This window comes from Perissodus microlepis, chromosome 13 (assembly GCF_051167445.1).
Source record: "Perissodus microlepis isolate ML-2025 ecotype Zambia chromosome 13, ASM5116744v1, whole genome shotgun sequence".
Taxonomy (NCBI): Eukaryota; Metazoa; Chordata; class Actinopteri; order Cichliformes; family Cichlidae; genus Perissodus; species Perissodus microlepis.
In genome coordinates, this window is record NC_140473.1 from 30,721,557 (window position 1) to 30,735,882 (window position 14,326).

General features: G+C 41.3%; 1 protein-coding gene across 1 annotated transcript in view; it reads left to right on the forward strand.

Moving 5' to 3' along the window:
* Positions 1 to 14,326, forward strand: part of hectd2 (HECT domain containing 2) — a 54,110-nt gene that overhangs the window by 24,131 nt on the left and 15,653 nt on the right. Inside the window, exons 13-16 of the mRNA XM_084948535.1 lie at positions 2,345 to 2,477; positions 6,708 to 6,796; positions 12,716 to 12,780; positions 13,008 to 13,101. Of these exons, the coding sequence (XP_084804661.1) occupies positions 2,345 to 2,477; positions 6,708 to 6,796; positions 12,716 to 12,780; positions 13,008 to 13,101 (381 nt within the window). The remainder of the gene's footprint in view (positions 1 to 2,344; positions 2,478 to 6,707; positions 6,797 to 12,715; positions 12,781 to 13,007; positions 13,102 to 14,326) is intronic.

Consider the following 14,326-nt stretch of genomic DNA (forward strand, 5'->3'; position numbering starts at 1 on the left):
ACATCTTTTAAACTGTTTAAACTGAAATATGCAAGTTAAAGCATGCAGTGTAGACCGGTGTCATCGGGGCGTTTATTAATTAGAAATAATGTGAATGTTGTCTGATCTTTAATGCATGAAAAACTGCCATGATGATTATTTATTTTAAAAAAAGAAAGATAAAAAAATCTCCTGCAAATTCCCAATGATATCTTTCTGTTTTTTATCAGAAAGTTATTTTTATTCCAGTGCGCACTGGAATTTCTAAATTCAGTTTCTCTGATTTTGGTGCTTTATGCTTTATTTTTGGTGATTTATTTTTGGTCGTTTATAAAGGCTGCTTTGGTAATCTTAGTAGAAAGTTCCTTTTAGGGGCAAAGTTAGGGGGCAAATTGATAACATGTATGGCAGTTGCATGGAAACCTATTACTGATTACTATGTCTGATTTCTGATTTCTAAAAACAAATCTGGGAACCCGTTAACCCATCAGCTGACAAACTAAGGGCACAAATGCTAGCAGCTGTCTGAGCCGAGACTTCCTGATGTGTCTGCCAATCATAGTTTATGATCGTTAATAAATTAGAAAAAGCTAATAAAAACCTTTGTCCTCTTTAGATAATGCCCAGTGTTTTTGAATTTTGGTAAATGCATTCTGTTTTTGCTGTCCATGTTATCAGTTTACCTGGTCAGTACCTGCTCAGACATGATTGGTTATTAAAATTAAGACAAACCAGGAACATTCATGTCCCTAAAAACTCATCCTTTGTCTACTATCTTTACACATATTTATATGCAGATATCTGAAGTGACCTTGAGCCATAACACACTGTGAATTTATGTTTAGTGTGTTTTAAATGTCCTAATGCAATTTTAGTTGATACCGGAAAGCCAATCAGAAAACAATATGTTCTTTAGAAATACACAAGCACAGATTGGTGCAGGTTCAGCGTCATTTAATAAAAAATGAGATGCGTTAATGTGCCTTCTCCACTGAAGTACTGAGCAAAGATCGTGAAAAAAGAAGGAACTGAGGAGAATCTCATGGGTGTAAACTGGGATTTTTAGGACATCTGAGAGTGTGATAACAACCAAAAACCAAAAAAATTCTTAAAATGTTGTTTTAAGCAAGGGGGGAAAATTGGAAACTTGTGATGTGGGAATACTGGGAATATCGGCCAGTGAATATATAGACCCTGCCATGAGGATCAGCAAGTATGCCTTTAATGTTTTGCAGTCATGTGTCACCCTCAACCTCCGTCAATCCGAAATGTAACCGTAAATCTGAGATAAACACTAAAATCCAAGTCTAAATTATGTGAAATGTTATTTTCTTCCTGCAGTGAGGTTCAGACCAAATGTCTTTCATTTTGGTCTTTAATTGCTGGTCTGTCCCTGTGAAGATATTCAGTCTGCAGACACTGAGGAATACATGATCACAGCATTTTCATACTTTCATTTGAAGAAACCATTTAGCAACTTAAGTAACAGTGTTTATGGGAAATTATAGCAGAGGATGCCATTTTTTTACCCAGAAAATATTTCCGCATCTACTTATTTTCTACTGCTTGTCTGTAGCAGCAGTCTAAGCAGACCAGTCCTCTTTCTCGGTGACCTGTGCCTAAAGCTCTTGTGGCGTTCTCAAGCCAGAAGAGAACCATAATCTCTCCATCATATCTGCACTGGAATCTTTCCCATGTTGGGTGTGACTGGAACACCTCCACAGGAGGCGTCCAGAGGCACCTGGTCAGCTGATCTGATTTGATGTGGAGGAGCAGCAGTTCTACTCTCAGCACCTCCTGAACCACTGAGCTCCTCACCTAGTCTGGGAAACAGAGCTGAAAGTGCCTCTGCAGGCTCTTGCTTGCAGTTTTCATAATTCCTTTCATAACTCCTTCCCTCATCATGACCATAGATGTGGGTAGGAGTGTAGATGGACCAGTAAATCAGCTGCTTTTGTCATATCTCTCTTTACCAGAACAAATAGCATCCACATCCCAGCAGACACCGCAACCACTGGTCTGTCAATTTTGCATTTGCTGACTTATTGTTAGCAATGCACAACTTTCCCTGGTGCTCTACAGGAGCCAAATAACCCATAATAATGGGCCTGATACCCCAGATTTCTTAAGCATCTCAAACAGGGCACCATAGGAGCAATCGCACACCAGTTCCACAAAGCACATGCAGAACAGCTGGACACAATATTGCCAAGGCGTGTCACCCAGGATAACCCCACATCAGACGCTTCAGGCGCTGCAACTCTTACCCATCCAAGGGGTACAAAGGTTTCTGCAACAAGTGTTTCTGCAATGCAAACTGAAACGAAATGTGTGTGTGTTTGTTTCATCTCTTTGTCGCCGATAGCTGACGAGGAAGCGATGCGATCTAAAGAAGAAGCTGCGGGTGACTTTTGTCGGGGAGGCGGGGCTGGACATGGGCGGCCTGACGAAAGAGTGGTTCCTGCTACTCGTCCGACAAATCTTTCACACAGACTACGGTGAGTCAGGGTTTCAGATTGGAGGTCATTCACACTGAAATATGAGCTGCTGGGCTGTGAGTGTCCACAATCCAGCCTTCATCATAAAAATGGAAAAAAAGCTTTTCTTTGAATAGGTCTCGAGGGAGCAGCTGAGAATAACAGATAAGGTTGAGAATCTGGAAGGTAAATCCCATTTGATACAAAGTCAGTGGAAAGTGAAGCTGTATTTTATTATTGAAGTCAAGCGGAAAAAAATCTTATTTTTATTGGATAAAACGGAAAGTACATTTTTATTAGACGGAGGCCTCGGTGGACGTGCTTTGTGAGTTTTCGGGTCAGTGAAACTGCAGCGGGAATAAGTGTCAGATGGCTGAGAAAAGTGGCCCGTGTTGGTTTTGGCAACTATATAATTAACTGTCATTTCAGTCTGGAAGAGTTCTTATTATGATGGTCTTCTTCTCTTGTTTCTCGTTTCCTTTTTGTCTGTTCTGGCTGCCTGACTGTAATTATCTCTGTTTGCCATTGTTGTCACTGTGCCTATCTCTTTCTCAGTGTTGCTCTCTCAGTCTTTTAAACTCCTTTACCTCTGTTTACACGATTTATTCCAAATCTAAAGCCAGACACGGCTAAGTCACTCTTCATTACAGTTGCGTTAGGCTCTACAACGACCGGTAAAACTATCACATGTAAAGTTGCTCGTGTTTGATGTGACGTTTGCTCGATGTGACAGCTTTAGAATAAAGACACCATTATTATTTAGATGGTTCAGTGTAAGCCTTGCTTTTTATGCGTGTCCCAAATTTTGACTGGCTCTGTGTTCAGCCTCTCAGCTAGAACTTGTTTTTTTCCCAGTAGCTATTGGCAACTTTTCCCCAGTAGCAAGAATGCTGGACAATGGAACAGCTGGAGAAACTGTGGAAACTTTACTTTTCTTTCAGTAAAAGAAAGAACTCGCCACAAAAAAGGCAATAAAACGGAAAATACAGTCAAATGAGAAGGAAAGGGATCAGGCAGGCTTTGACTGGATGGAGAGAGATCATGGACATAAGAGGGTTTACTCCATTATTATTTCTAATGATAGGAATATGAGTATTTTTCCAATACTCTTCTTTTAAAAACCCAAGAACCTCCTATCATATTGAAACCAGTAGCTCTGTAATGCAAAAAAGTGCTTTACTGATGTTGCAGGTATCACTTTCACCTTATAGTTTAACACTGATTCTGGAGAAAGATGAGTACTTCTAAGGACTATAATGCCTGTTAAAGCTGGCTGAAGTAGTCCAGTTTGTAAAATTGCGGCAGAGGGGAGACTGGTGTGACTGTCTGCTGTGCTTAAAACAATCCCTGCACTTCCTTTTCCGACACTGATTATTGTATTTGTGTAATAGCTTATAGTCGTTAACTGTCAGCGTAGACTTCTTCACACTTAATATCTTTAGTGTCTTACTTGGTCAAGCCAGCGTCAGCAACGGCAACAAACAACCTCCTCAAGGCCAAGGCCGCTTCTTCCCCATCGTTCCACACGTTTAGCATCTACCTTCACATTCTTCTAAATTGGTCATTCATTGCTCATCCTTTTATACTTATAAAAAGGCCATTAATCTCTGGCTCTCGTCTACAGCATGTCATTTATCCCGTCTTCCTTCTCTCTCCCCAACCAGTCGCAGCAGATGGCCCCGCCCCTCCCTGAGCCACCAAAGTGCTTGCTCATAGGGGGTCATATTTTCAGATTGTTGGGTTATTTCTCTGTATGTATTATTGTAGGGTCTATCTTACAATATAAAGCGCCTTGAGGTGACTGTTGTTGTGATTTGGCGCTGTATAAATAAAACTGAATTGAAATAAAATTGAATTGAATACAGTTTATTTCTCAGTGGTATTGACGGGTTTTGACCTGCTGTTGTGTTTTGGCCCCAGATACATAAAACTGAATTGAGTTGAACTTGCTGGCTCCTCCGCCTTTCCTTTATAAGGGTCTGTGTTTGACAGTCACCAACAGCTGAAGGAACCTGTAGTTCCTTGGCAAGTTTTCACACATTAACTAAGATTACGTGGACCTTTGGTGGAAACGCAGCGAAAGACTCTCACTTCCATGCCCGCTGGTAATGTGGATAAATAAATCTTAATTAAAGGGCTCAAATATTTCCCTTTGGAAAGGATTCAACAGTTTCCTAAAACAGCTGGAAAGTCTAGTTTTAAGCAAACATGAAACAAAGTTGAGGAAACGGCACATTTTTGGGGACTATTTTCAGTGGTGGATTACTACACGTGTGTGTGGGATTCACTCAGGACAAACTGCAGTGTCTGTTCGTGGTAATTAAAGCGCATGTCGCACAGCATAGTGCAGCCATGTGTTATTAATAGTTCTTGGAGAACAGCAGCGCACAGATGCATGGGTTATATCAGCCTTTAAATACATACACAGTGCTTCATAGCGCCATACTTTCATTGTTGGTTTTGCTCTTTTGGGGAGACAGTAAAAAATCCTTTAATGTGAAGTCTCGATTGAACGCACTTATCACAAACAATTATTTTATTCACCGCTTTCCAGCTGCGCTGTGCTGAGTTGCACATTTCACAAATGGTGGCGAGTTGGTGGTTAACAAAAATCATTTAGATCTCAGTCCAAACTGAATTTCTGTGAATTGTGAGGAAAACATTTCTCAAGCCTTTCTTCCACCATTTTTCAATTCAACAAGTGTGTTTCCATCACTGCCGCTCCAACATTTCCCCTAACTGCAAAACGGTTCTCACATCACGTCTGGGCAAAAAAAACCTTTTTACAATATTGATATAGCATTTTCTCCAAGTTTCGGCCGCGTCCGTTCAGCCTTTGTAGTTCAGTATGTTGGAATTTGCATAAAATATACTCGAGTGGAAACCAAGCGAGCGTCTGCCTGTGCATCTGCGTTTTCTGCTCTCTGCGTCTCCGCTCTGGTTAAGTTGTTCTTTCCATCGTCGTTCCATCTTTCCGCGGTCGTCTGTGTTTGTCGGTGCCAGGGGGATGTCGGCCCAAAGCAACACACTCAATGAAAGCTGTGTTCCCCTCATTAGCAGCACGGGGAAATCCCCACCTCTGCACACACACACACCCAGCTGCACACAGACAGGTGCACACACACACACACACACACACACACACACACACACACACACACACACAGGCTCTTTTATACATGAGGTCTTTTCCATTTTGTGTGTTCAGAGATGTGAGTGGTCCAGATGTGAGTCTCCACTCTGAACAGACTGCTGCTGTTTCTTTCAGTCACAGCTGGAAGAGTTTCAGCAGCGCTGGAGTCTCAACAACTTGTGTGTTACCCTTTTTTTTAATGATTTATTTATTTAAATTAAATATTTAATATGCTTAGGACGTCAGCAAGGTGCTGCAGTTGCAGAGAAACTCTAATCAGAAAAGAGGTGATGTGACTGACATCCAGCAGATCAGCAGTGAAACAGCAAAGCTTTTCAGGTGGAGGCTAAAGAAGCATGTGCTATGTACACACCTACACATTACACCTGCAGCAGTGATGTAATCACATCATTGATGCCATTGGACTGTCCTGGTTGACACACCTCTACAACATTGAATGGAAGTTGGGGACAGTGTCCTTTGCTTGCTGAACTGCAGAGGCGGTCACCCTTTGAGAACCACAATTCCCTTGGAGGTGGTGCACACCCTCTGATCCCCCTTCTCACAAATTCCAAATGTGCATTTAAAAATTCCACATGAGGGGTAGATGCAAACCAACCTCTAACTCTGATGTAGCTCAGTGATCTCAGTGATGAACCAGGCACTCGTTCAGCATCGCATTTCAACTTGCTGGGCAATCCAGTCGATACTTTCCCAAACCGCGCTGTTTGGTTTCTATCTCCGCTTGTGTTCAGAGTAACAGCAGTGCTTTTGATTTCAGTGTAGTTTTACTGCTACTTTCTAATTCAACTCAACCTAAATCCCTTTTTTCCCCAAGTTTGGACAGTTGATTGAAAGTCCTGAGTTGAAAACTTTATGTGGACACTTTTTAATTTAACAGGGACTCACTGATTCCGGGAAAAGTCCAACTACATGTACCACGTGTCTTTTTTCTTCTGTCTTTTCTTCTTCAGACCCTCTGTTTGTCGTAAAAATGACCTTTCCTCTTTTTTTTTTTGCCTCCATCACTTCCTGTATCCTTTTTTCTGCCAATCAAATGTATCGAATTAAATAAAAGAGATGTGTTCAATCTAAATGTAGTACTTTCATTTTTTTAGGGATGTTTACCTACATGAAGGACTCACGCTGCCATTGGTTCAGCAGTTGGAAGTGTGACAACTACTCTGAGTTCCAGTTGGTCGGGACTGTATCCTTTATGAAGAACAACAGCAAACATCAGGGTATGTGCAAGCTTTAAATGTTGTTTAAGCGCTTTATAAATGAGCTCTTTGGAGGTCCTAATGAGCCTAACGAGATTGCCTACGTTATCCGGTTCAAGTTAAAAGAAGGACAATAATATTTGTTTTTTGTTTTTTTAATGAACGTGCATCGGAGCAGTTTGTTTAGCACCTGCCGCACCTCCCACGTTAGCGTTTTAATGCGTTTTCATTGTTTTTGTAGCTGCAGAGCAGTTTCACCGCATCTGCTTTTCTGCTCTAGACAAAACTGCTGAGTGTTTCTGGGAGGGTCGGACTATAAATGCGTGTAATGTGCAGACGGGCACAAATAACCACACACAGGAGCTTTCCTCATGCACTCCCCTCTGACGTAGCGAACACTCCTCCGTTTTAAACCGCAGAGGAGAAAAAGATACTATAATGTGTGTGTTTAGGCCGTGGGTCTGCACATGTAACAAATACACCTCGCTCTGTGGAGGCTTTTTCAGCGCAGCACATAAAATTGAATCGACGTGGTCAGAATCATTTTTCCAAAATAAGACCACAGCGAAGAGCTTCATAACAAATACAAATAGAATCACAGCAGGTTTGTGTGTTTTTAAATAATAAATGATATTAAAAAAGTATGTTTTTATCACAGACTGTAAACCATAAATGGACACAGCCTAATATAGAATTGCCTTAAACCTGCTTTGTTTGCATGTTTATGAGAAAATGATTGTAGTGCTCCTCTCAGTAGGTTTGAGTCATATTTGTCATTAGTGTGAGTACATGAGTTACATGATCAGCCCAGTTATAATAATGGCCAGCAGGGGGCGCTTCCTTTGCCTTCCAGTTGTAAATCTGTGACCTCAGTAAACAATTCCTTCATGAGTTTTTGGTTCAGCTGCTAGTTTGAAGTCTTATTGATACAACTTTGTAACCGGCAATAAAGCATGGTATGCTTTATTGAAACTGTGACATCATTACTTCTGTCTTTTATATACAGTCTGTGTCATTAAGTCAATGCAAACGTTCAGTCAGCCAGTGAAGCTCATCACTTATCCTTCTGCTTCAGCCTGAAACACACCAAAGATCAGCTGTTTTGTTCCTGCTGTTTCAGGGTTCTCAAAGTGTGGCTCACAGGCTATAGGTGGCCTTTGGTAGCTGTTATGTAAGTGCAACAAGTACAGACGCACTACAAGCTTTTCATTCATCCACAGTTAACATCATACAGGTCAATCTGAAACAAGATTAAGTTAACATTTGTCTTCAGTTTCAGGTCAGGAAATTTAACAGCAAGCTGTTAAAACAACATAACGTAAACCAGCACAAAAATGACAATTCTGAACATAAACCACGATCCTCTGAGCAGATGCATTACAAACACTAATGAAAGGTTTTATGTTTCCTGCATTAATCACATGTTGGCTCCTTTAACTGGCACCCAGTCCTCAAAGATTCTGGTCCAGTTTCTCTTCCCTTTTGTCTGCTCTGCAGAGTTTTGTAATAGAGTTACTACAAAATGTACTTCTTTGTCTCCTACAAATTCTGTTCATGCATCAACTCAACCACTCGCTGAGTTTTCAGGCACATAATCGCCGTCTGAGTTTAACTCGCGAGCATCATAGTTTCCATTCACTGCGTGTAAATACGCAGAAGTCACAGGAAGGTGGACGTGGTGGATGGTGGGAGCAGAGTCCAGGGACTGCAAGTCCCCTCTGTGGTTACGCTTTAACAACAGAAGCACTTTAGTTAAGGTCAGGGAAGGATTGCAGTCTGGGTTAAATACAGTAAATACAACACACCATTTATTCCTATTAAACTCAACTACAATGAATAAATAAATAATGTGAATACAGTATTATATACAGTAAATCCATCTGGATGCTGTTTTACAAGACTGGGTGTTAGTGTGTTAATGTGAACTTTAAAAATTAAATACATTTTTTACTACATTGTATCCGACAGCTTTCTGACTACAGGCCGCTGCACCTTCCCGCCTTCTTTCAGGCTGTTGGAGCTAACTGCACCGTGTGTAGCTTGAAAGTTGCCACATGCAGGAAAAGGAAATGATAGTCAGGTGGTCAGAAATGTAAAATGCATGTTTTTCACTCAATTTAAAATATTTTCAGTTTATGTGGACATTCCTTCATTTTGACTCGGCCCCACCTAAAACGGACCTGCATATTTTTGCATTGTTTCACTCACTCTTTACACATTCATGCACAGCACAGCCTCCCTGTGGCCCGTGTTATTATTATCATTCTTCTCTCCTTTAAATGAAAGTTTATGTGCGTGTGTGTGTGTGTGTGTGTGTGTGTGTGTGTGTGTGCGTGTGCGTGTGCGTTCATAGAGTTCACGTGTGTGTAATATGTGGCCAGAAAGTGATTCAGCACTTCGGGCTCAGTTACTAGCCAGCTGGGAACTGTCAAAAGGTTACATAACCTAATAGCTGCCGTTCCTCGCCAGGTTAGTGTGTGTGTGTGTGAACATAAATCTGTTTATTGAGTCGCACACTGGGGATCCAGCGTTCAACATTAAGTTCCCATAAACGTAAATTTTTAGGATGAGGCAGTTTTCGGTTACAGCAGCGGTTAAGGTCAGATTACGTCTTCAGTAAACGAGTCCTCTGTAATGAGGGAAACATAAATGTGCAGTTGTCGAAGCAGTGAGTGAGCAAAAGAAGAAAGAAGTGGAAATCTGTGTACTTACACGTGTGTGTGTTTGCTGCTGGGTGTTTTTTGCATGTTCCACATGTGTGTCTGTGCTGGGAGCTAATTTATCTGTCTCCCTGGTTCTTGTGTAGTCGCCATGGCAGCACTGTATCATTACGGATATGTGGCAGAGGGCAGGGAGAGAGTGTGTAACAGAGACTAAACAGAGGGAGATGAGTGAAAAGGAAAGTGGTGCAGTGGGGGGATGTCAAATGAAATGACAGAATATAAACAGATGTAAACAAAGTGGAATAAACATTGATGAGAAAGAGAGATGAAGTGGGACATGCGGAACGATGAAACCCAATTTATCTGCCAGAACACGGGGCCAAAATAAAGTCCAGCTGCAATGTTTCCAGCGCTCTGTGTGTAAAATCATCAGCTGTTGAGTTACATGTGCTTTTATGCACACTATACATACTTGTTTTATTTAAAAATCTTTTTGTGTGTATATTAACAATCACAAAGACTAATGGAACTGCTGTTTTACTTCACATCCCTAATTCATCAGTGCTCAGATCATTTTTTCCCTTATGTTGTGTTTAGTCTTTGTTTCTGGCCACACAGACAGTGAAAACCACGTTGCAGAGGTGCTCAGAGTAACGACCGTCAGCCACTTACTTAGCCCCCACATTTATGAGGCGCAGCGTGTCACAGAGAGAGGGAGAGAGATGATGAAAATAAAAATAAGAGCTGAAAATTACATTTTTCACCCTGTCGCATGGTGCAGACCAACGGGGACATCGTTACAGTCTTTGGGGGTTCCTGAGAGCCTGGAACGGGGGTCCCCCGAGGACAGCTTCCTGATTATTTAAGCCTGAATTTGGTGAAAAAAGATCCATATGTGGTAACTAATCACATTATTTTTAATGACCAAAAAGGAGAATAATTAATAACTGGAGGAAAATCATATCTGGCTTAAAACTATTAGAATGTCATTATTCTACCTTTGGTACCATGTTGTAATAATTACAATAATTGCTCTAAAAATCATAAACGTCTGCAAGAAGAAATTATGTAAAAATAACACAAAAAACATTTTCAGTTTCATTTGGACTGGAGACCAGCTGCAGATTAGGCATTCCAGTGAAAGAGTTCAAATCTGTATTTTTTATGATGATTGTTTGTTTGTTTCTCTGTTTTCTTTGTTTTTTTGGGTTTGGACTTCATAACCAGGAGGATTTGTGATCTAGCAGTCATGTGCATATGTGGTTTGCGTGGATAAGGATAACATCAGAGCAGAGATGTAGGCGAACGGGAGAGGCCAAACTGAATCGTTTGTGTGAACGAGTTAAAACAGCATTTTCTAACCCTGGCTTTGGCGTGCAAAACATCTTTTGTTCAGCCCTAATATTGCTGCCATCATCACACCCCGTAAACCTTTCTAAAGAAATTGTTTGCAGACTGAGAGTCTTTGTGTAAGGAGACCAGCATGCGAAGGGGGCGGCTCTACGAGGCGGCCTCTGTGTCAGCTGGTGTGTGCTAATTTAATTGAAAGTTTTGTGTTAGTCGTCACGTACTCTGATGTGTGTTTTGTAATGAAGTTACCACAGAGCAGCGGCGATGCTGCGCAGTGCTCCGAGTATTCCTCGTCAAGGTTGTGACGAGCTGTGACATAAAACCTGTTCGTTTATCCAGCACTTCCTGTGTGAAAAACTTATCGGTAGCAGAATTAATTTGCAGATTTTACACGTGACTTCGTGCCTCGTTGTGCTGCGGCGGCGGCGATGAGAAAACTCTGACTTTAAGGACCAGAGAAGCAAAAAGAAGGAAGGAGAGAGAGAGAGGGATGGGGAGGGTTGTGAAACAGAGTGGGCATGAGTAAGGAGAGGTGGATAAAGAGATAAAAGACAGAGGGAGACAGCTTTATTCATGCCTGTCCCATAAAGTGTAGATTTATGAACCAGGGCTGCTAAATGCTTTAAGGTGCCGTGTGTGTGTGTGTGTGTGTGTGACTTCTTAATGGCCTCCTAAATGGTTGCGCTAATGGTGCAGTTTATGTTTGTTTTCATGTTGGGGCCTGTGTGTGTGTGTGTGTGTGTGTGTGTGTGTGTGTGTGTGTGTGTGTATGTGTGTATGTGTGTGTGTGTGTGTGTGTGTGTGTGTGTGTGTGTGTGTGTGTGTGTGTGTGTGTGTGCACAGAGAGCGATTTATTTATTTGCATACATGTGTGTCACCTACCTGTAACAGTGGTCTTCACATCACAGAGACGCACACACTCTCAACCTACACACACTATTACACTATTACACCACATCTGGTCGCCACATGCGGCAGCTGTGAGCAGTTTGTGAGTGTGTAGGGCCGCCGCCCTTCACATAGAAAATGAAGAAAAAAATTGTATGACCATGTGACGTTCACAACGTGAACTCTCCATCACCTCCACACACACACACACACACACACACAGAGGTTGACATCGTATCGTTTGCTCTGCACGAAAGATAAATAAATTTGTTCTTTTGTTAATTAGATTAATTGTGATATTAGATATTGTAAATGTGCATAAATGAAAGTGTGTGTCTGAGAGCTTCGTGCTCGGCACAGATTAAACGCTCTCGCCTCCATCTGAGCTGCAGTGTTAGCTGCATGCTTCTCTCCGTTGGCGGATCAGGTTTGGGAATATAAATTTGAACCTTCTGCACGTTTCCCTCCAGGTTCAGAACCCCAAAAGTTGTTTCCTGTTATATGAAAGGCTCGTGTAACCATTAGCATATTTGCAGTAACATGATGATAGCTCACAGCTAAACAATGAAGGGTACAGTTTGTTTGTTTTCCCTGACCTACATTTCCCTTCTGCTAAAATTTAGATGACTGTTCATAAGTTCAAATTGTTGGTTTTATTTATTTTTTTTTTTTTTACAGTAATTTCACAGTTTCGCCCACATTCAACACTAAACTAAGCATTTTAACTTGTTTTTATTTTCGGGTGAAGTGGACATTCAGGATGTTTAATAAGAGTGGAAATATTGATCAGTCAATATATTAATTAAGTGATATTTGTATAGCAGAAAAATACAAAACAAATATACAATAATAGACAACTTAAAGTTAATAATAAAGATGAAAATAAACTTAAAACAAAAAAGACCCATAATTATTCAGAGTCTCCCCCCGAGGAGTGAGAGAAGCTTATTTTTATTTTGCGTTACATTATTGTGTTGTTTCCTCCTTAACCTCATGTCTGATCAGCTGATGGGCTTAGCTGTTTACAACAGCATCGCGCTGGACATCCACTTCCCTCTCTACTGTTACAGGTGGGTGTGTTTCCATTCCTTTTACCTCGACAGTGTTTCTTCTTCTGCAGAATCTAAAGTGTAACGCTGCTGTCAGCGATGGATCACCTCACAGCTGCAAAAGCTTCCTGTGCACGAGTTGCAGCTAATCGTAGAGATGCTGTAGAAACTTTTGCTGATGTTTCAGACGCCGCAATCCAACATTTAGAGGGAATAATATTTCCCTTGTAATTCTTCTGTTCTTACAGGAAGCTCCTCACACCACCCACTGTACCATGTGACCAAAATGCCCTCGTTGGCATGGCAAATGCCACCCTGGACGACCTGCAGCAGATCATGCCAGTAGGTATTTCATTTACACCTCTTCTGCTCTCTAGTTAGAGACTCAGATTAGCTTCATTATAAAAAAGACTGACTTTATGTTCTCTTCAGTCATCTTGATTGTGCTTGATGGGACCTGTCCTGTGTTTGGACAGGATCATCTTTCTCTTTCTTTTCATGCTTTGGAAAAGAAGGTAAACCCTCAGCACATATAGGCTGTGCCAAAGGTACTTTTTGTAAAACACACAGTGGCACAAAGTCGTGTTTTAAGCTGGGAATGCTGGTTGGGTTGCACTACACTAACACATTTAGGTTTTTCTTTTCTTAAAATCACATGTAGGAGCTGTTAAATTATGCTGGAAAACTAAAATCTTGTAATGTTGAACCATTTTCACGCTTACATTTCTCTTGCCCGCCACTAGAGGGCGCCATAGTTAAACTTATGAACTCTCTGGCTCGCCTTTCACCCTCTTCTTTCCCATAATCCTTCTCTTTGAGGAGTCTAAATTTAACTCCATGCACTGTTGTGAGATTGGGGTTAAGTGATTTAATTGCCCTGCGTTCCTCTGACCTAGCTTCATGTGTTCTCCCACTCACATTCCCTTGTGTAATTTTCACAGTGCTGGGTTGTCTTTTCATGCAGTGTGCCAGCCCACAGCTGTGCATGCTCATTTTTCATAGATTTTCAAGATTTTTTTCGCTGTGTTTTCTTTGATTTGGTCAAATTCACATGTAACTGTTTATGTAACAAATAGTTGGAAACTTTAGCTTCATTTGCCGAGTGCTCCCCCCAGTTTCTCTCACACCTAGTTAGTAAATTACTCTTTGGCTTACACACACTTTTATATAAAGTCTATCACACACGCAGCTTTGGGATTTGTTAGTAAAGCATACCGAGGGTCTGTGGCTTCATCGGTGTGCTGTCAGAGGCTGTTTCCTGGTTTCTTTGTAAACAGTTCACATCGCACAACGTGGCGAATAAATCACAAAAGATATGGAACATGCAAAACATTACAGCCACCAAGTGGTTGCACGAGTCGCCAGAGTTACTGATATGTTAAGATACAGAAGTTACTGTAGTTCTTTGTGGACTGATTGTAGTTGCCAGCACAATTCTCGCAGGTGTTGCTGCAATTTCAATAGTTTGCTTAGTTGCAGTAGTTTATGGTGGTTGGGTTAGTTGCAGAATTTGCCGTGCTTGGTTGAAAACTTTGCTGTAGATATTGGTTCATTTGCAAATGTTGCC